Source organism: Curcuma longa, chromosome 5, assembly GCF_044706935.1.
Source record: "Curcuma longa cultivar G26 ecotype Majalengka, Jawa Barat chromosome 5, ITB_CL_G26_1.1, whole genome shotgun sequence".
NCBI lineage: Eukaryota > Viridiplantae > Streptophyta > Magnoliopsida > Zingiberales > Zingiberaceae > Curcuma > Curcuma longa.
The window spans coordinates 4,728,679-4,752,201 of NC_133865.1; the positions used below are offsets into that span (position 1 = coordinate 4,728,679).

Genomic DNA, 23,523 nt, shown 5'->3' on the forward strand with positions numbered 1-23,523 from the left:
TTGCTTTGTATTTTCCAATCTCATTTTTTAGAAAATAAGAAGTCATTTTCTAAAAAAATAGAAAATGATAAAATATCATTTTGGGAGAATGAAAACTGCGGTGAAAATGTGAAAACGTGCACACCCTAACCCGAACGCTCATCGCCCTCCTTTTCTCCCTCGATGTCAACTCCTTCCCCATCGCTACCCAATCGCAGAGACCTCGTAGAGAACCTCTCTGCTTCCCTCCTTCATCGTCCTTCTCTTCTTCGTCGAGGAGCCGGTTAGTATTTCTGTCGCCCTTCTCAACACCGATTAGTATTTTTTCTTCATGTACATGAGTGTTGTCACTAAATGACCTCCATGCCCCCGTTGGACGCTTCTTCCGCTCAATCTCAATGGCAGCAATAGATATTGCCTTCGAAGAAGCCGCAGAGCCCAACGTTGATCTTTGACGAGATCTCTAAGCTCTTCTTGCTTCCCATCACCAAGATTATATGGATCATGTTATCCATTAATTGCACATGCTAATTGAGTCATCGGCCATGATGCCCGGACAAGATGAATAATATCATATTTAGCAAGATGAACAATCATGTGGAGACATGGATGAGTCCACAAAAGCAATGTTCTCTTCCGTCGTGATCATCTGTAATTTTTCAATTTACCTCCTTACAGATGATCGTGAAGTCGACCGTATGAGATCACTAGGATGATAAATTTCACTTTTTACTGAGATAAATGAGCCCACCGAAAAGAAAATTATATATATAACAACAGTTAAAGAAAAACTAGCACCTAGAGGAAGAACTAACAACAAAAGAATCTTCGAAGATGACTTTATATATATATATATATATATATATATATATAAAAGATTTACTTGAATTAGAAAGGACTGTACATTTGTGAGTAGACCCGACCACGGGTCGGGTCCAGCCCGGACCCTGCTCGGGTCAACGGGCTGGGTGGCCCGTTGACCCGGTTAGCCGGGCCGAACCCGAACCGGCCCGATAGGATGTCGGGCCAGTTCCGGTTGAAGAGGGTGTGAAATCGGCGGCCCGTCGGTTCAAAATTTTAATTTTTATTGTTTTCCCGTTGGAACCAGCGGTTCCAACGGCTCTGAACCGGCGGTTCGGAGCTGTTGGGGTTTTTTTTTTTTTTTTTGAACGGCTAAGATCATTTGACCATTTTTTGATCAATGACTATGATTTAGTGTCCGTTATGATTAAATAGGGAGTTCATTTCATCATTTCCACACACTTTTTCTACTCTCTAACTCTCATTCTCAACTTCGCAAGTTCGCATTCTCTAATCTCTACGCATTTCCGAGTTCCGACTCTATCTTTCGACTATAATGGAAGGATGCCGCGGTGGAAGTTCTTCACATCGATCTCGGAGGGGAAAAGAAATAGCGCACGAGGACCCCAACATTCAATCCACTGATGATGAGACCGAGGCCCAACACCTTCCAACGCCCGAAATACAAGGAAGTACTGATGCAATTACTTCTAAGGTTCGGAAACATCCTCCTCTAAAATCTTCTATTTTTACTAAACATTTTGAGAAGGTCACTCTTCCATCGGGAGAAATGCATGCAAAATGCAATCATTACAATGCTTCCTGCAAATTCCAAGCCGGCGGCGGCTATGGATCGTTAAAATGACATGTAGAAACGAAGCACCCGATAGAATATGGACTCGACTGTTCTTAAACATAATTATTTAGATTTTCTAGCGGTAGTAGTACTGATTCCGATTTATTTTTATATTCTGATAATAAATTAAGAGAGTTATTAGCTAAATTTATTTCCGTAGAACATCTTTTTTTTAGTTTTGGATCTAAATGCACATTTAAAGATTTTTGTAAAGAATCTCTTAATCCATGTGCTAAACGTGTTCCTAGGACTACACTTACTCGTACAATTAAAAAATTAGTAAAACAAGGAAAAAAGAATTTAATTGATAAATTTAGTAAATTAAATAATAAAGTTTCTTTATGTGCCGATATTTGGAGTGATCATTGGCAAACTCATTCTTATATGAGTGTGACTTGCCATTGGATTGATAGCTCTTGGATCCTCCAAACAAGGTTGATAGCTTATAGAGTTTTTGATGAATCACATATTGCCAATAATATTGCACAATTATTATGTTTAATTTTAGAAGAATATAGATTATCTCATAAAATATTTTCAATATCATTAGATAATGCTAGTTCTAATACCGCTTCTATAAATGAACTAAAATTTGTTTGTCAATCTGTTATTGGTGGTTTATTTTTTTCATATTTATTGTGTATGTCATGTTTTAAATTTATGTGTTCAAGATGGATTAAGACTTTTAGAAAATTATATTAAACCAATTAGAATCACAATTTCATATTTATGGTCTCATCCATCTATGATGAAACAATGGGGTAGATTTTGTAAAGCTAATAGAATGAGACCTAAAAAATTTCCACGTGATGTACCAACACGTTGGAATTCCACATATCAACTATTACAAGATTCATTTCAATATAAAGATTTATTATGTTTATTTTTTGCAGAAAATAGTAATACTAATATATATTTATTTTCACAATAATAGAATATTTGTAGTAATATTTGTAAAATTTTAAAAGTATTTAATGATGCAACCAAATAACTTCTGGTGTTTATTATCCCACTGCTCATTTAGTTTTAGTGAATTTTTCTAATATAGTATTAATTTTAAATAAACATATCAATAATGAAGCTTTAACTTCTTGTATATTAGCTATGAAAACTAAATATGAAATATTTTTATTTAATTCCTGAAATTTATTTAGTTGCATTTGCTTTAGATCCTACATTTAAATTAGAAGTTTTACAAGAAATGATAACTTTATACTATGACGCTTTAATTCCTGTTAAAGATCCTTCTTCTCCTAATCCAGCTAATATTATATATAATATTAGAAATTATTTATATGATATTTATAATCAATATTATGTGAAATATGGAATACAAACTAATATTTCTGAAACACAACAACAAACTATTAGTACTAATTTAAAACTTTCAAAAGCATAACTTTTATTAAAAGAACGGACGAAACATCCACGAGGATCCTCAATTTCCACACAGGAACTTGAGAATTATTTTACCACTTCTTTTGATTTTAATGAAGCAGATAGTGAAGATTTCGATATTTTAAAGTGGTGGTCACAGAAGGCTCAAAGCTTTCCCATTCTCTCCGTAATTGCCAAAGAAATTTTAACATGTCCAGTGTCAATTGTTGCTGTGGAGTAGACATTCAGTGCCAGCGGCAACATATTAGATGAACGACGATCAACTATGTCTCCCGACTCATTGGAAGCCCAAGCATCACTCGACGATTGGACCAGAGCCGAGAAAAGAATCCAAGGAATACAACTTTCAGAAGACGAAGCCGAAGAATTTGATACTGAAGGAACGAATACAACGAGAGGAACGGGAGGAAATGAAAGTGAGTGATGTAAAAGGGTGAAAATGTAAAAGAACTATGTGGGCTTTGATTCCCCTATACCCTAAGGGGATACGTAGGCAACTTAATAAGTGCAAGGCTGCAAGCCTTTTTTTTAATAAATTTTAAATTTTAAAATTTTTAATATAATAATCTCGAACCGTGAACTGAATCGTGAACCGGCGGTTCCGAACCGTGAATCGTAACCGTCTTGGGCGGTTAAGGTTAAGGGTCGACCTGTCATGAACCGTCGAACTGGCGGTTTTAAACCATCGAATCGTCGGTTCTGAACCGTGGTCGGGTCTGTTTGTGAGAGAGTGGCTGTTGAAAGAAGTTGTTCCTAGAGGAAATTTAAACCTTGTCAGAGTAGAAGGGATTGAAAGAACTAATCTCTGAGTAATTTGATTGTAGTGAGAAGATGATCATGGGTATTTTTGAAGGGTAAATAAATACACTTGAAAAAAGAGTTAAAACAGGGAGGGTGCTTTTGTCATTAAATTTGTGCGAGTATAGTCGCGATTAACATGCCATGAAATAAAATAACATTTAAACGTATACAAAGAAATTCGATTATTATTGTTTTACATTTATTTATTTCAGCTACTTGCCATCCAAATCGCTCACTAGAACAGGGAAGGTGCCAAACGCGGTCGTGCCATAACCCGCAGCGGCTTCGCTTTGCGCAGGGTCAAACCGAATGCCTCTTCCAAATTGATCTCCTCCCGCGCCTCCCAGTCGAAGCCATGGAAGAGATTAGCGAGGGCCAACAGCACCGCCGTCGTTCCCACCTTCGCTCCAGGGCACTTCCTCTTCCCCGCGCCGAAGGGTAAGATCTCGAACTCACCCCTGCGGAGAATCTCGACCCTCTCCCCGTCTGTTGAGAGGTGCCTTTCTGGCTGAAACTCGTCTGCGTCGTTCCCCCACACGCGCTTGTTCCTCCCCAACGCGTGCGCGTTGATGAACACCCGCGTCTTCGCTGGGATGTCGTACCCCATGAGTTCGGTGGCCTGCATGGACTCGCGGGGAATCAGAAGCGGCCCCGGAGGGTGCAACCGGAAGGTCTCCCGGACGATGCACCGGAGGTAGTTCAGATCACCCAAGTCGGACTCTCGCACCATACGATCCCGTCCGACCACTCTGTCCAGCTCCTCCTGTGCCTGCTCCAGCACCTTTGGGTTCTTCATCACCTCCGCCATCGCCCACTCGCTTGCAACCGCAGAAGTGTCAGTCCCCCCTGCAAATATATCTAGAATTATAGCTTTCATCTCCCTAACATCCATCCCCTCTTTCTCTTCCACCCGTGGCAAGGAAAGCAAGACATCAACGAAGTCCCTATCCTCGCCATGCTCATCATCTGCTAGATTCTTTGCCACAATGGCTTGTCGGTGTTCGTCGTCGATAACCCTCTGCAGGAACCCATCCATCCTCTGAGAAACCTCCCTAATCTTCTTCTCAATCCCGACAAAGGGGTCGACGAGCCACCTCCATAACGGCAGGTAGTCGCCGGGATAGACCAACCCCAGAAGCCAGAACAATTGGTGTGTGAGGTCTAACAGCTCAGCTGCCTCGTTTGGGCCGTCCCCTAAGAACCGCCTCCCCAGGAGCATCCTCGTCACGTTGTTCATCGTGAAGGCGCCGAGCACCTGGCTCACTTCGATTATTTCACCTTTGCACGCCTTCTCTCGCACATCGCGCATGAGGTGGAGCACCTCCAGCGCCCTGTTCCCGGCGAAAGACTCGAAGCATTTGGCGGTGAGGAGGTGCTCAACACAGGTCCGACGCAGTCGCTTCCATTGCGGGCCCATCGAAGCGAAGGCGATGTCCCTACCGCCATAGCTCAACTGGAAGGCGGACACCAACTTCGGGCGGGATGCGAAGAGGTCGTCCTGTCGGACGAGGATCTCGCGGACGACGGCCGGGTCGTCGGTGGTAATGGCGTCGACGGCGCCGAGGCGGAGATAGACAAGCGGGCCATAGGAGGAGCAGAAGCGAGCCATGTCCTTGTGGGGAAGAAGGCCCAGCTGCGTCAGATTACCGACGATCGGCCACCTTGCTGGCCCTGGTGGAAGCCTCAACTTGGAGACACGGTGCCTCTTCTCAGCAGCCCTTAACAGAAAGGTGGACATTAACATGAGAATTAGAACAAGAGGAATTGAGAATAGAATGTCTCCGAGATTAACCATCTCCATTTATTAGGTTGGAACAAGCGTCCAATGCTCTTTCCTTCAAACCCCTCAACTGTATTCGGGTTTATATAGAGACGATTGCGAAGTGAGATGTTGCCATGTGTGAGTAGATCTGCCCGCGAGCCACGGCCGAAATTTGAATCGGATCAACGGCCTGATTTCATAGTACGGTTCAATAGGTCCTACTCATAAGACGGGCCGATTAAGGATTCAATCCCAAATGACTGTTGAATTGGCGTTGATCTTGTCAATTTAAATTGATAATTAACCATCAATTCATTATATTCCTATTTATTTTAAAATAATTTTTTTTATTTTATCATAGGTTTTTCATTTAATAATATTTATAATATTTTACTAACATTAATGATGTAGTTTATTATAAATTAACTTATTTATTTTAAAATTTTCAATGTGGGATTTAGAACCGTCATATCATCGATTTTGTATTATGGTTGGGTCTAGGTGTGAGGTGCACTAAATTATATTTAGTGTGAGACAAGTAAATGGTGCGCTAAATTATATATATGGTAGGACGTTTAATTTTATTTTGGCAAAAATAAAGTACATCCTTTTTATTGAAATGCTTATAAGGGTACTTTTTTATATTTATCTTCGCAACAATATATCTCATCTCAATCTATTTTTATTTCTAAAAATATGTTTATTTTTCAAAGTTAGTTATTGCAATTACGGAGCATAAATATAAAAATAATAATTTAAATATAGTTGTAGCAACTATAATTTTGTATTTGCTTCACAATTATAATAGCACTATGAACCGTAACTATTATAATATAATATTGATCAAAAATAAAATATCTATATGGTAGTAGCTAAGATTTATAACTAATATAATATAATATTAACTAATATTGATTAAAGATAAATTATATATTTGATAGAAGTTATGATTATAATATAATATTATTAGTGTTCATCAAAATTAAAATATTAATTATGAATAATATCAGCTATAATAATATAAAAAATAATGATATTTTTAGAAATAAAAATGGGATGAGGATGAAGCGTTATTTGGATGATAAATTAAAAAGGACAACATTTGACAATTCTAATAAAAAAATCTTTTATCTAAAAATATTTTTATTCTAGTGCTTCTTGCAATTGCTAGAGCTAAATTATTTTTTAATTAAAATTATTATAAATAAAATACTATTTTATTAAAATAATTTTATCAACTTAATTGAAATTATTTAAATTTAATTAAAATTACTTTAAATAGCTATTAATTATATGTGTAATATTTTTTGTTATAATTCTATAACTTATAATAAATTTAACTAAAATTAACTATTATATGTTATACAGCTATGAATAACCACGATTGAAAAAGAATATTTTTAAAAGAAAAACTAATATGAAAATTCTTTTTGGTATTTTTTTTATTTCGATGGTCAAAGTATACCAAATTAAGTAAGCAATGATCTCAAGGGGCTAGGGACTGCCAATTTGGACTGGAAATTCCAAGCTCAAAATTAATTTCCATGAAGCAATGATACAAAAACTGGGCCTTTAATAAAAAAGAGAGAGAGAAGTGCCTCGTTGGGGGGCTGAAATGGCAGAGGTTTAGATCGAAGCTCAGCGAAAGAAGAGGGAGGCTTTGTGCCAAAGCTTTCATCATCAGCGAGGAAAGACAGAGAGTACTTTTGATATTCCTCCTTTTCTCCTTGTCTTCGTTTGCCTCCTATTTTTCTCCTCAGTAAATAGAATCTTAGACAAACTGATCATTTATCAATTTATACGAATTACTAGATCAAGAATAAAACAATCGATCGAATCTAAGCACTCGACCTCTAATAGAGAAAGAAACCATACCAAGAAATTAACTAAAGTGGGAAGAAGATAGTGGTCATTGTAGAACAGAAGCAGAAGCCTATTAACTAAGGTGATCTCGCCCCTCCTTTTAGCTAAACCCTGCAAAAATAGTTAACGGCACCGTTAATATTTTCTCATGCACGAATCCATGCATTTTCACTTTTGACGTCGAGAATGAAATACATATGCAGAAAATAAATTTTGTAGTACTATGTATCAAACTAAAGAGGGAAATTAGTAATTAGAGAGAAGGCATGCATGCTTGGCTCCTTGCACACCACCCGCAGCGATCAATCCCCCAAAGATTAGCCTCCGTGTGTGGCATGCAGGGAACCAGGCACGACTCCTATATCATCTGGAGACACCATGCATGCATCATACGCCGGCCTCTCTACCATAATAAGGAAGATCCCGTCGTCGTTTCTTCTCTTTCAACCTTTTTTATGGGAGAACAAAAACCAGTATGATCTATAGCTAGGCCTAGACCATCCTGAACTAGATACAAACCCTAGAAAGGAGTGAGTGAAGGGGTGGATGATTGAGGAGACATTGGAAGGTTGGTGAATAAGAACAAAGGAAAATATATAACAAAAGGAAAAGAGAGTGGCGCAGGCTTTGCTAGCTGCATAGCCAGTGGAGGGGGTGGGGCGTATATTTGTTGTCTTTTTTTTTGTTGTTGTTGTGGACTGGTTTGTTTTTTTGTCTTGAGCAGTTGGATCGAGCAAGATTCTTGGAGGCAACGTGTTGTTTTTCTTGCTCACCATTGTCGACCCAGCTTGGACCACACCGGTGACGGGTTCAAACTGCAGGCTTTTGAACGAGTGTGTCGACAAATTTGCCGATTGTCGTTGATTAAAAATTCCGGAATTTTCATAATCAGTGCCGATAATCGAGAAATTAGTTGACAGTAACGTCGACGATTTTGACTTTTGGGAATCATCACTAGTTATAAGTTATCTGTTTCTATTTGAATTTTAGGCATTAACTATAATCCAACTCTCTCTCTCTGTATATATTACGTTTTACTCTATTGGGATGAATGGATAATTTTCCTGCATGTCTCTGTAAATAATAAATAGACACGCACCGATGAATAGTGGACGAAGTTGGAGATCTATATCATTTAAAGAAATAAAGTAAGATGTTCTCCTTCGTTCGTTTGTACCAATTTACATATCTAATGAAGTGAAACGGTATGCAGTGGTCTACAGAGGTAGAGAGCGAGGAAAAGTTGGGTTAAATCGCAAAAATTCATGGAATTGAGTGAATTTTAAAATTCAGTTTGATTATTTTAAAAGTTTATTTATTAAAAAATTAATAATATTGATTAATTCAGTTTGATTTTCATTTTAAAGCTTTTTATTTGATTAAATCGAATAAATTAAATAAATCAAATAAATTAAAATTAAAAAAATAATTGATAAATTTTTAAGTAAGTGAACCTATAAATCCGTAACTAGTTGATAAATCTTTCATATTATTTAAAAATTTTAGTTATTTCAATTAATTTAATTTTTGATCAAATTAATCGATATTTTATCGATTTGGTATGTTCAATTTTATTTACAAATTCGATCAGTTTGGTTAGTTTGAAAATTTTGATTTGTTCAGTTTCGATTAATTTAGTTCAGTTCGATTCGATTTTAACTGAATACTCAACCCTAATAATATCCATCAAATTGTCTGTATTATTTAATTATTTATAATAATGAAAAAAAAGTTTGTTATAAACAGATTCTTGCTTAAAAAATTGATAATTTCTCAAACCGCGTAGGTGGTTATGCATTTTACCCAAATCGCGTAGATGGTTTTGGAATTATCCAAATTGCGTAGCCTCGTGTGGGTTCATTTCCCATTTTACCTTTTCCAAAATCGCTAGACAATCTCACATGTGTCCAAAGCAAAAATCATCCCGAACTGCATTCGTGTCTTCTCGGAGAGAGCGACCTTAGTCCAAACCAAAGGCGACGGTTGATGAATAGTGTAGCTTATTTTTCGACGAATAGTGATCTTCTACTGCCCGAAAAAATCAAACAGAGAGAAGTTGATAAACTTCGGACTAATGCCTAATGTTTTTCGATTGATGAACGGTGCAATTTCTTGTCAGAGAAAATGGGGAACAGAGCATAGGTTAAAATCGTCGCTCTGGTGGAGTTTCTTATTCGGTGAACTTTTCATCTTATTGTATGTGGAAAAGATGATCGGAGAAAACCTAACAAGCGTAGCTCTGGTGCAACTTTTTTCTTTAGTGAACAATGCAGTTTATGTCTCCGACAGTCTTTAAGAGAAAAATGAGGAATGGAGCATAGGTTAAAAATCGTCGCTCCGGTGGAGTTTCTTATCCAATGAACTTTTCATCTTATTCTACGCAAAAAAGGCGATCGGAGAAAACCTAACAAATGTAGCTTCTTCTTCGACAAACAATGCAGTTTATGTCTCTGACGATCTTCAAGAGGAAGTTGCTCCTGACCACGAAGTTGAAACTGACTAAACCTTACTCTAGGCAGTGGCTTTGCCAGTTCTCTGTTATTGTATTAGAGCAAGATGCAAGCAATGTGTTGGCGGTTGGGTGTAAGAAACTATAATGTCAGCTTGAAAAATTTCAAGTACTCATTCAATTCTGTCAACCAATATTCTAGAGGTGACGATAACATCTCAAATTACTCTTACAAATATTATAGTCTTGGACATCTTCGTAATATTGCCTAATATTTTTTATCATTGTAGAAAAATCAATCATAGTAGCAGTGATAGTTGAAATCGTAGCATGGACGAAGTTTTACGTTCTAATCAATCTCGTGAACAACATATAAGTTTTCTTCTACTAAACTATAAATGAATTAATATAATGTATAGATTAGCATTATATGAAACATTGCTAATGTGGTTTAGTAAAATATCGATTACCTTATGTTGTTAGTGTTATGTATCTAGACTTTATTATCTGTCTTTTTTGTCTTCAAAGTTTCATTAATAATACCCTTAATCAATCAATAAATTATGTGGTTACAAGCTTAAAGTTGTTTGTTTATGAAATGTTAAATTTTGAAATGTGTAACTGTAAATTTAGGGACATGTGATGATGTATTGACTTCATTCACTTAGCTAGTGTGTTATAAAAATATTCAAATATTTAATAGAAGTGATTATTATTTGCGGTTGCATCAATGCAGAAATCTATTTTCTAATGAAGTGCTCTCATATAAGATGAAATCGGTTGATTCACAAAAATAAAACTGATTCGCTAATGCTACATCAAATATAAATATCAATGGTAGTAAGATGTCATCTTCCAGTTATGTTAGTGTTGTGGTGAGAACGGGAGAGAGTGTGAATATTAGATACAATTTAAAAGAAGAAGTTGTTAGTATTGAGGATGTCTAGGTCATAATTTGAAACAAATATTTGAAGTTACATGAACTCAACCAAAAGATTACAACATTAGAATACTAGCAGAAATTGAAAGGGATGTTTCCACTAATAAATTTATAATGAATGATATGAACTATTCAATAGATCCGCCATTGTCTTTCAATGAGTATAGTGAACTTGAAGATGTGTTTCCATTAGCTGAAGAAGCCTATGTAATGAACTCAACACTTATTGCGTTACAAGGACAAGAATCAAACGGGAGTGATGAATTTTTTGTTGGAAAGGTAATGTAAAATTTAATTTGTAATAAGTTAAAAAAATTATTTCAAATAGTAGTGTAATAAGATTTCTTTTACGTTTCATAATGAAATTTACACTCAATTGAAGTAATGATGTAATATATATTTTTTTAACTTTCATATTCTTCACTCCACTCAATGGTGATAGTAGTGTCATGGAAATGGTTCAGAGAGGACTATGTGTAGGTGCGGAGAGCACAATCTACCTCTAGGGTTTCGATATTTAACAATATACTTAAAAATGATTAGTTTAATCAAGGATTGATCTAAACATGACATAATATTTGGATGTGAGTAAAGTCTAGTCAAGTCAATTTAACCAGAAGACTAGCGAGAAGTTCTAATCAATTAGACCGGATAAGAAAGTCCTAGTCAGGTTACGTTGATCAGGCAAGAAGAAGTCCTAGTTCGAGGCTGGGCAGGAGAAGACCTAGCTGGAGGCTAAGCAAGAGAAGTTCTAGTTGGAGGCTAGGCAATAAGACATGGTGAGTGAAGTTGGGCAGAAAGTTCTGGTGAGTGAAGCTGGTGCAGAAAATCCAAACTAGAGGTTACGCAAGAGAAAGTCCAAGCAGGTCAAGGGTGACCGGATGTTTGGCAGGTGAGAAGTCTACCGAGTGACTGATCCTAACTGAAGGTTAGACAAGGAAAAGTCCAAACAAGTCAAGGGTGATTGGATGTCTGGTAGGTAAAAAATCTACTTATGAAAGTGACTGGTCCTAATTGAAAGTTAGGCACAGATAAACCTAGTAAGTTAGACCTAAAGGGTAAGACTTAAGTAAGCCTAGTAGGTTAGACTACAGTTAGGCTTAAGTTGTTTGTTTGTTGTATCCTAATCTTGCAGGAATTAGAAACTGGAAGCAAGACTGAGGAAGCATAAGAGAAGCAAACATAAATAGCTCAACCAAGCCCAAAAATCAACTCAGGTCAAACTTGGTTGATTGGTTCATGACACCCTGATCATACTTCGAGTGCCCGGAACAATCTAAGCGCCCTTGTAGGTCCAAACGCCCAGATCAGATGGAATTATCCCCGATAAAGGCCGACAAAATCGAATCAGATCGAATCAGTTTGAGGCCGACAAAAATTGCTTAAGAAAGTGAAGCATGTGAACAATGAAGTCGGTGAACAGTGAAGTCACTAAAGGTGGTGAAACCGATGAAGGTGGTGCTGACAGGGAACAAAGAAGCCGTTGAATGGTGAGATTGATGAATAGAAAAGCCAGAGTGAAGGTGGTGTTATCTAGGAACAGAGAAGTCAAGGTGAAGGTGGTGTAGGAACAGAGAAGTAGGTGATGTAGGAGCTTTAGCCATCAATCATTTCAAGATGAATCACTGAAGCCAACGATATTCGATGAAAATTTGATCGAAAAAAATTAAGGTTGTAGCTAAAACGAAAAATGGCTCTAGCATTAGGATTTTAAATTTTTACGGGGAAAAAATAATGAAGTGGTTCAGGTTGCTAATCTGATTCAGATAATTATGATGAGGAATTTTGTGGAAAGGTAAAATCGAAATAGGATAAGCGATTTGGACCATTTTGAAATCAAGTAGTGATATAAAATGGGTAGTGTTGGTGTCCAACATGATCCGTCAAAAATAGATGGTCAGGTTCTATTTATCCACGTGTCATGTCAGAGTGAGCAATAAGGGTATAGTGCAAATCAAGCATGACAGATCAAGAAAAAAAAATAGTTTTAATAAAATCTATAAAAATTCTAAAACGCTAATGCCTTTTAATTCCAATTAAAAAATAATTATTAGTCAACTTTAAATTAAAATTATCAATTTGCCTAAAAAGAAATTTTAAAAGACTTTTTTATATTTTTAATATACCATTATTTCTCCGACAATTGAGAGTGCATTTAAAATTGTCTAATTGATCAAAAAGCGTTTCTAAATTGTATATGAGAAATGATACACTATATGAAAATACAGTATGAAAACGTAGCATGATACATTACACTACATGGATATAGGACTCAGGTCTTACTTTTTCTATAATATATCATACTGCTTTTTCATAATGCATTTTTATGTAGTGTATCATTTCTTATTTCATATTTCCTAAAGAACACATTTGATCCTTATTATATTCCTCTAAGATTATTTTTATTTTCTCAAACATCTTAGTCACATATATATATATATATATATATATATATATATATATCCGAGACATGCACCCAAAAGAAATTTTCTCTAAAGAAGTTAAGATCTCCATGCTTTCCTCTACCTCTACAATGTTATATCAAATACTATTTTTATTTCATTGTGATATAAATGTATACTATTTAAAGACGAATAGTTTATATCGAGTAGAATCAAGGTTTAGAAAATATTGTTTTAAGGTTTTTCTATCATCCATTGTTGTGTAGTTGAGATTTTTAGAAAGATCAGTTGACATTGTAAATACAATTATCCGAAGGTAAAGGATTAGTTTTCTGAGATAGCATGTGGTGAGCGAATAAAAATATATATATATTTAGAGGTGGTTTTCATTTTAGTTTGTCTACACTTATTACTTAACGTTGAAACTTAGAAGATGTATAGTAGTTCCAATTTATAACATAGTGGTACTGAACATTAGATTTCAGCACCACTATGGTGCTCAACTTTCCACAATACCACTATGGTGCTCAACTTTCTACAGTACCATTGTGGTGTTGTTCTTATATAACCAACATCATTGTGGTGTTAATTTTTACAACCAGCACTAATGTGGTGTTGATCTTTACAATCAGCACTATTGTAGTGTTGATCTTTACAACCAGTATCACAATAGTATTGATTGTTGGAAAGCAGCACTACTGCCTCTGACATATGAAAAAATTGGTTTTGACATTTTAAAATCAACATTGGTGTTTTAAAAATTTCACCATGTTTGCTAATTAGTACGGACCCAAAACTTCATGGAGGGGCTCACAACTAGGATTACATAGCATATATACCCTCTCCACACTCACCTTCTTCATTTCATGGCAATTTTGCATAAATCCAAATCCTCTAGGTCTATCAATGAATTTCGATCAAAACTCATTGATGGACTTAACAAGCTCCGATTGTACTCATTCCAACTTCTATAGGTTTCTGCAGTTCCCGAAAGTCCAAGTGTGGCCTCTATTATCATCATGAAGCATTCTTAGCATTGTTCAAAAGGTTTAAAAAGTTTTAGACTTTGTGCCAATTAACATGAATTTATAACTTTGTTTTATGGAGCTCAAAACCAAGCTTTCACACCATATCTATATTCTCCACACTCACCTCTTCAATTTTATAGCAATCTGTCATAAATTCTTATCTCATAGGTCTATCAATGGGTTTCGGTAAAAACCATTGATGGACTTAGTAAGCTCTGATTGCTCCCATTCTAAATTTTGTAGATTTCGCCTAAGAGTCTAAATGTGCCCTCAGTTACCATCTAGAAGCATTTCCAGTGGTGTTCAAAAGCATTTGAAAGTTTCATACCACTATAGTCATGTTCTTTGATGATTAACACTATAGTGGTGTTGATCCTTGGAACTCATCACCACTATTTTCTGATTTCTAGAGGCAAGCAAGTGTAGGGGGCCTCGAGTCATATTTTTCAAAGGGCTAGTAGAAAAGTTGTTTAATTCAAGCTTACGTGCTGTATTTTTCGGGTTTTCTATAAAAATGGGGGTTTAGTATTTTTGGAATGAAATAAAAATAAAGAATGTAATGAACTTTACTAACCATGATCTCAATCCTTAAACTAATTCACCAACACTAATAAAAATTTAGAAAACTGATACGGAACAGTACACTATGAAACAGAATTTCAATGGCAGGATGCTATCCTAATTCCTTTGCAAAGTGAAGCTAATTGTTCATTTTAACTATCCATTCCCATTAGCTATCAACAACATCCATACTTAAGCCAAGTAACCCTAACAAACTGATACATGACACTCAAATGGCATGGAACAGTAAAGAAATGCAAGCTAATGGAAATAGATTAAATCCAAAAGAAAAACAACAACTAAACTTAGCATTAGAAATTAACAAACTCAAACAACTAACAATGATAGCCTAAAATGCAGTGAAACAAGAATGTTCAGAAACAGCTAAAACCGAAAATCAGAAACTCATTCATCCCTCCTCTTCTCCTCTTGTTCTCCTCAGCTGGGTGTCAAACCAGCTTCACTGATCAATTAGGAGTCTTCACGTCGGTCTCTTGTGTGTTTTCTTGCTGCCCAAACCCAGAAAAGCGCCGAAAAAACCTCTCTGAACAAAAATCAAGCTGTGTAGTGACTTTTCAAATGGAAAAATTGGATTCCTTACTTCCTCTTTACTCCGATGATGCTGCTGTTGATACAAGGAAGCTCCACGATCCTAGGAGAACCCCTCCATGAAGCGAGGGCTCGAATTGTGTAGCAGAACGCCAGAACAGCAAGAAACAGGGTGGTTCGGCACCGAAAAAACCCTCTCCGCCGTGAGCCACCAACCGCTGAAATATACCCAATCGGCCGGCGTTGGAATCTTCGTGGATCAAGGATCACAATGGGAAAGGTTTGGGAGGACAGGCCTGGCCTGGGAGTTACGCTAGTGAACAGGGGATGAGTCGCGGTCGCGGGTTTTGGGACAATGAACAGTGCGGCCAGCCACTGTTCATCAGGTAATGTTTTTGATTTTATACTGCTGATTAATCACTACATCTCAGCTCTTGAATTTGAATCCGACGGTCAAAACTTGATCTAGGCTCTAGGGCAGCTTAGGGCTTCCAAAAATTTGAGGGATCTTGATCGGGCTTGATCTAGGTCATGCCCTCCATGTTGGCTTGATCAATTTGGGTAAATTGGCTCGAGTTGGCTTAATTTGATGGCGATTGAGCTCGAGCTTAGTCTGATTTAAACCCTACAATCAATTAAACTCAATTAATACAAAATTTGCCATTAAATCACATAAATTATAATCAAACCTTCAATTATACCACATGACACAAATATAATCAAATCGATTCATTTAACAATTTATTTTCATGCAAAAATCTAAAATTGAATCGATTAAAAATGCATGAAACCCTAACTCATCAGGCACCCCAGCAATACTATTGGTATCCTACCCCCTATCACCGAGTACCCAATTAAGGACCTCTCCCAGTCAATAACTGTTAGTTATCCCTCATGAGAATTTGTTATAACTCAAGGATTTCTTTGGAAAGTCAGTCCGATTAAAAGTTCACCTCCTGTCACAAGGCACCCCGGTCATACGATCTTAAGATTTCCTATGAACAGTCACTCCCATCAATATGAAACTACTTCTTCAAAATATCAAAAATAAGTACGAGAAACAATTCGATAAAATAATGTATAAGCATGTCATATAAGATAGCAAAGAAAACCATCAAGTACAATCATTCGTTACATCCCAATTCCTCCTACATCCTAGAGTCAAAGAGATTTACTCCATAACGAAGGAGATACAATTCAAGAAAGAAGAACAAGAGTTTATCTTAGTTCCTAAATCCTAGAAAGATAGGAAAAAGGACTTATTGGTGTGTGTAGTTCTTCCTTGAATTGAGATCTCCTCGTCGGTGGTGGATGGAAATGGCGAAGTAGCCTCTGGAAGATGGACGTGATGGCGGATTCCCCTCCAAAACTTGGTTATGGTGCCTTCTTGTTGTCCTCTCGGACCGCATCCCTAAAAGGGTTCCAAAAGGATGTATATATAGGCTTCAAAAGGAGACATGGCCGTGTTCCGTTCGCATGCCCGAGAAGATCGGGGAGGCATGGTTGTGTCTCATGGCGTGACAGAAAAGATCAAGCAAAATTTATGCTGACACGATCGAGTTTGGTGGAATGACATGGCTGTCTTGTGGAACAGTCAAAGACTAGGTCTTTTGTATAAACATTTATGAAATAAGAAATCATGGTTTGGTCAAATGATTGCAATAGTGTAATTTTGCAATAAAGTCCTCTTAGTTCACACTGTAGATAACTTGGTGTCTGTGAGACACAGAAGACCATGATTATCAGTCCCCTGTGAATTATAAACTAAGGCTCACAACCAAGATGGCGTTGGACAACCCATCGGGAACGGTTGTAGTGTAATTCGGTTACTGTCTGTCTTGACTGTAGAATTACACTAGTACACTTTGTGTGTATTGAGTAGGACCATTGAGGTTGTTCAATTTACTCTGACTCACAAATTGAACAAGACCTCTGTTATTATAGATTATGCACTCTTAATCCCGATGTAATAAATGGGCATCTATAGGTAGTAATTATTGCTTTGATTTACCAAAGGGTGAGATCTTTGCGTCAGATCAATTATTCCCGGTAGGTTGGGTGATGTTATTATCTATACGGTGTGCCATTAATTACAGAAGGAATCCGTGTCCCAGTAGGGGTGATGATGTCCCCTTGGATGGCTCATAAGGATTGTCAAGTCAAAATCTTGCAAGTGGACTTGGTCCGACTGACAATGAGGTTGAGTGGTACTATTCAAGGTCCTAGATGTCGATTATTGAGTTGTCAGTGAACTCAGATAATTGACGGACATACGATATCTTAAACACGGGGAGCAATGCATAATATAATAAGAAGGAACCCAAAATGTAATTTGGGGATTAGATTGGTAGTGCAATAATGATCCTCTAGTGGAATGGATCGTTATTGATGGATGTAGGTGTGTATTCGGGGTTGAATACGGGATCCGAAACCCATCAGAAGGCCAGATCTAATACCTCCTCGAGGTCCCCGCTGTAGCCTAAAGACATCTTCAAAAGGATGCAATCAATCGGATACCGTTGGATGAGATTGGTTCTCAACCGTAGGATGAGTTAATGGATGAGATGGCAAAGAAAAGTCCAAGTGGGTAGTCTTGGCAAGCAAAAGTCCAAGTGGGTAGTCTTGGCAAAGAAAAGTCCAAGTGGGAAGTCTTGGCAAGCAAAAGTCCAAGTGGGTAGTCTTGGCAAGCAAAAGTCCAAGTGGGTAGTCTTGGCAAGCAAAAGTCCAAGTGGGTAGTCTTGGCAAGCAAAAGTCCAAGTGGGTAGTCTTGGCAAGGAGAAGTCCAAGGGTGGTCTTGGCAAGGACTTGACATGACGAAGCTGATGGAAGCATCTCAGGCTAGTGCAGGGAGGCATGAGGCTATGGGAGGTGTTTGAAGGCCGAGGTCTAGGTCAAGAGAAGCTGAAATGTGATTTTTCAGCTTCACCAGTCGACTGGCCCTGCCAGCAGTCGACTGCTCATAAATCAGACGCACACAGAAAGATCAGTCGAGCCAGAGGAAGACAGGAGTCGACTGGGAAGTCGACTGGGATTATGGATAGTCGACTGTCTCCAGTCGACTGGTCTTGGACAGTCGACTGTGATTTGAACGTTGCAGAAAATTGGCAAGCATTTAATGGCATTTAATGCAAGATTTTGTTGCCGATTGAAGGCATCAGTCGACTGGCCCTGCCAGCAGTCGACTGATGTTGCAGAGATTATAAAAGAAGCCTGCACGAGAACAACTCATCTTCTTCGCCATTCTTTCATTCTTTTGTGCTTCTTTTGTGAGCGTTTTTGTGCTCAGATCTCTGCTTTATTCCTCTCCTCCTAGACAATATTTCATATCATTTTGAGGAGATCCAAAAAGGTGTAAAGGTTTCTCCGCCTTCGAGTTTTCGAGAAGGAGAAGATTCATAGTGCATCGGGTGTGTGCGTGCGTGTGGATCCTTGGATTAGTCACCTCTGCGGAGGTGGATACCAAGTAAAATAAACCGGGTTAGCGTTGATCTCTTTCTTTCTCTTTTATATTTTTGCTTCCGCTAATCTCTGTGCAGAGAAAGATCAAGAAAAATATTCACCCCCCCTCTAGCTATTCAACCGATCCTAACAATTGTGCCAATTAACATGAATTTATAACTTTGTTTTATGGAGCTCAAAACCAAGCTTTCACACCATATCTATATTCTCCACACTCACCTCTTCAATTTTATAGCAATCTGTCATAAATTCTTATCTCATAGGTCTATCAATGGGTTTCGGTAAAAACCATTGATGGACTTAGTAAACTCTGATTGCTCCCATTCTAAATTTTGTAGATTTCGCCTAAGAGTCTAAATGTGCCCTCAGTTACCATCTAGAAGCATTTCCAGTGGTGTTCAAAAGCATTTGAAAGTTTCATACCACTATAGTCATGTTCTTTGATGATTAACACTATAGTGGTGTTGATCCTTGGAACTCATCACCACTATTTTCTGATTTCTAGAGACATCGATCCTGATTTTGCAAAAGCAGCACCACCATTTTAAAATTTTCATCATGCATGACAATTGACACGAACCTATAACTTCATAGAGGAGGCTCAAAACCACTATTGTTCATCATATCTACCTTCTCCACCTCAACTCTTCCATTCCATGGTCATATTTCAGAATTCCAAATCCCTTATCTATGTCCCCATCAATGGATTCTAGTCAAAATATCATTGATGGACTTAACAGACTTCGATTAAACATATTCCAAATCCTATGGGTTTCTTCAGTGCTTCAGAGTCCAAGTGTATCCTTAGTTACTATTTGAAGACATTTCCAACAATGCGCAAAAGCTTTTGAAAATTTCAGACCACTACGATGTTAGTCTTCGAATAACAACACCATAATGATGTTGATATCTCCAAACCAACACTAGCCTTTTTGAGAAGAACAAACATTGTGGTGTTGTTTCTGAAAATCCAGCATCACAATGGTGTTAATCTTCCTACACCAACACCAATTGAGACGGACTCATAACTTCTTGTACGGGACTCAAGATTAGACTTTCTCACCATATCTACCTTTTACATACTCACATTTTCCATTTCATGGTAAATTTTCATACATCAAAATCTCTTAGGTCCATCATTAGATTTTGATCAAAACTCATTGATGGACTTAGCAAGTTCCTATTGCACTCATTCCAAGTCTTGTAGATTTTTGTAGTACCTCAGAGTCCTAGTGTACCCTTAGTTATTATCTTGAAGCATTCTCACTAGTGTTCAAAAGGTTTAGAAATTTTCAGACCACTATGATGCTAGTCTTGGGTTGATCTTTGAATAACAACATCATAGTGATGCATCTTTCAAAACCAACACCACCTTTCTGAGAATAATAGAATACTATGGTGCTGGTCTTCAAAGAGCAGCACCATAGTGGTGTTGATCCTTGTAAAACTAGCACCAGAATCTGTGCCAATTGGCACAGACCCATAACTTCTTATATGAGAATCATAACTATAATAATAAACCATCTATACCTTAGTCTATGTGATTGTTATGATTGCAATTTTTTCAGGGATGATCTTATTTATGATAAACTTCAATCATTTTTGACCTCTATTGATTCAAATTTAGAAGAGAGACACTGAACTACTCAACAATCCATAAATATAGGCCCAAGTAATACTCATCTTCTTTTGAAAATACTAATATGGTGAACAGAAATAAAAATACAATTATTTTGATGTTTGATTTAATTGAAAAGCAAATCGATTAGAAGATGAGGTACCCGATAATAGTACAGTATTTGGAGAATATTTTGAGCCAACATGGAGAGAGCGAGAAGATTCAGATATTTTGGATTGCAGAGGAATTAGAATGCAATACAAATTCAAAAGAATTCTTAGCTGATGATATCCAATTTGACCAAACTAATTTTAATTCAGATCAGTACAATGACTTAGAGGAGGAGTTTTCAATTGCTAATGATTCATATGTTATGAATTCACAATTAATACAAAGGTCAATTGTAGAGACAACAAATAAATATGAATTTTTCATTGGACAAGTTTTTCCCTCCCGACAAGAGTTCAAGGATACACTTGTAAGGCATGTTATTTAAAAATATCATATACAATCCAGTTGGAACCCGACTAAATAGAATTAAAATTATTTTCTTCAATCAACCATGTACATGGAGAGTAGTTGCTAGGGAAGATGTGAAGTTCACCGTTACAAATTATGTACATGAACACCAATGTAGCACCCTTAGGGAAACATCTAATCATAAGCTTGCATATCCACATTTGTAGCATCTTAGATTGAAGAGCAATTTGTTTCTTCTGTACAATACTTCTGTACAATACAAACCAAGGAGTATTCAAAGATATGTGAAAGCTAGGTATGGCTTTTATATATCATATAAGAAAGTATACATAGTTCGGGAGAAAATATTGAAGAAAGTGATTTGTGATTATAATCAAGCTTATAGAAATCTTTCAATGCATTATGTGATTTAAGATTGAGGGCTCCTGATACTTATGTGGTACTATATATAAATGAAAATAGTAATTTACAACGGTGTTTTTCGACTTTCGATACTTGTGGAAGAGTATTTAGGTCCAATCTATATAAATTGATTGTAATTGATGCTACACATCTTAGTGGCAAGTATCCTAGTGTGTAGTTGACGTCAACAACAATCAATGGTAATGGCAACATTATCCCAATTTACTTTGGAATTGCTAAAGTTGAATGTGGGTTTGCTTGGGAGTGGTTATTGGATCATGTAAAAATATTCCTTGTTGTCGATCCACATTCATTAAGCATTATATCAGATAGACATCGAGGTATTATATCAACAGTTAGGAAAGTCTATCCAACTGTCTATCATATTTTCTACTGCTACCACTTGTCTTGTAACATGATAACAGATACTTAGGATAGAACAACTTTAGGCTTATTTTGGATAGCAGCAAGAGCTAACACAACATTCTAGTATGACCAAGTAATGCAGTCTTTACTTGAAAGGCATTCGGATGTGTATCAGTGGCTATAAAATATTGATCTTAAAAGATGGGCTAATGCACACTTTATTAGAAGAAGGTACATAATGTAAACTACCAATTGTTTAGAGAGTTTAACTGATGATGGTCTTTGAATTTCAATACTAAAGTGGTGTTGATTTTTAAAAGTAACATCATAGAAGTGATATTTTTTGAAATCCAAAACCTTGTTTTGAATGCTCGATAGTAGCCACATGTGGTGTTGTTCTTTGAATCCAACACCAAAGTGATGTTGGTATTTTAAATACAGCACCACAATGATATTGATTTTTGAAACCAGGTAATTCTGAGTACCCTATCCATTAACTTCAAGCAAACTTGACCCATTAATTTTAAAGCACCCTATCCCCCTCTTGCTTGGGTCTGTCACTCTCGAAACTGGTGCTTGTTTGTCTTCTCGTTGCAGCAAGTTATTCGGCGATCTTTGTCTTGAGCATCTCCTTCGACCGACCAACGTGTGTTCTACGGCGTTGCTAAAGCTGTTTAGTTTTATTACATTGATAGGTTTTCAATAATGTTTAGGGTATGCTCAAATTTTAACTACACAAGCTTAGAGTTTTATGGATTAGGCATTCTGTTGATAAGACTTTAGGGCATGTTTGATTCAGAATTATCATTGATAACTTTGTGTGATTTAGGTTATGATTGATTCCCAAGTAATACAGTATCACCGCCACATCAACAACACGTCAGTAAATGAGTTATAAATTTGGAATGTGATTACCTCAGCAGCCTAAGGTTTTCTACAATTCCGGAGGTTAATAAAATTTTTTTTCATAATTATCCTCTGATTTTAAAACTGAGTTAATTGAAATGTATCATGAAATCTAATTAAAATTGAGTTAATTAATTCAATAAATTTTAATTTAAATACTTATAAATTTAAAAGAGATAATTTATTTTAAATTTTAAAAATAAAATTAACAAATTAGATTTATTAATTTAATAAATTATTTTATTATAATATATATAAATTTATTTTAAATTTTAAAAAAATTATAAATAAATTATATTTATTTTTTATGAATATTATCAATTTATTATCATCATTAATATTATTAATATTAATATTATTAATTTATTTTATTTTAAAAATAAATTGAAAAGACTGATACAGTAAATGTTAAACTGGTTATGTTTTATTACCTTCAAAATAAATAAGTTAAAACAAAAAATATTAGGTTCTATTTTATATCTCATAATCTTGATTATGTAATTACCTGATAATCATATAATCAAAATTATGCATGATAACTTGAACCAAATGCATCCTTAGGCTTTATGGTGTCAGTATATGTTTAGGATTTCAATCGAAACCATAGTTGGCTCTGTAATTACTAGAGCAGCACCATCATGGTCTTGTTCTATTAACATCAAACAAATAAATTTTATACATTATATTCACTACTTATTTCTTATTTTGTAATTTGGGATGACTTCAGATACATTATCATCAAGTCATGATGTTGCTTGAATCAGTGCCCTCATGAGAGGTTGCATGAAGAGAATGAATTGTAAAAATAACTTTTTTCAATTCAAGAAATTAATTACACCTGCATCACCAACTAATGAACAAGCAGAACTGATCCAAAGCACCCCTTTGTGTAAGTCTTGGACA

General features: G+C 36.3%; 1 protein-coding gene and 1 long non-coding RNA gene across 2 annotated transcripts; both read right to left on the reverse strand.

Moving 5' to 3' along the window:
* Positions 1-4,070: 4,070 nt before the first annotated feature.
* On the reverse strand, positions 4,071-5,663 carry LOC141830223 (cytochrome P450 703A2-like). The gene has a single exon (XM_074717707.1). It carries the CDS (start codon positions 5,634-5,636, stop codon positions 4,071-4,073), a length of 1,566 nt encoding a protein of 521 aa, XP_074573808.1. The 5' UTR covers positions 5,637-5,663.
* A 1,454-nt stretch (positions 5,664-7,117) lies between these two features.
* LOC141828812 (uncharacterized) lies at positions 7,118-8,069 on the reverse strand. Its single transcript, XR_012601835.1, has 3 exons — positions 7,731-8,069; positions 7,473-7,571; positions 7,118-7,377 (listed from the first exon to the last, which is right to left on the reverse strand). It is a non-coding gene; the product is annotated as an uncharacterized LOC141828812 (long non-coding RNA).
* Positions 8,070-23,523: the final 15,454 nt, after the last annotated feature.

Coding starts and splice junctions, on each gene's coding strand:
- LOC141830223 (XM_074717707.1), bottom strand. CDS start 5,636: ATGGAGATGGTTAATCTCGGAGACATTCTATTCTCAATTCCTCTTGTT.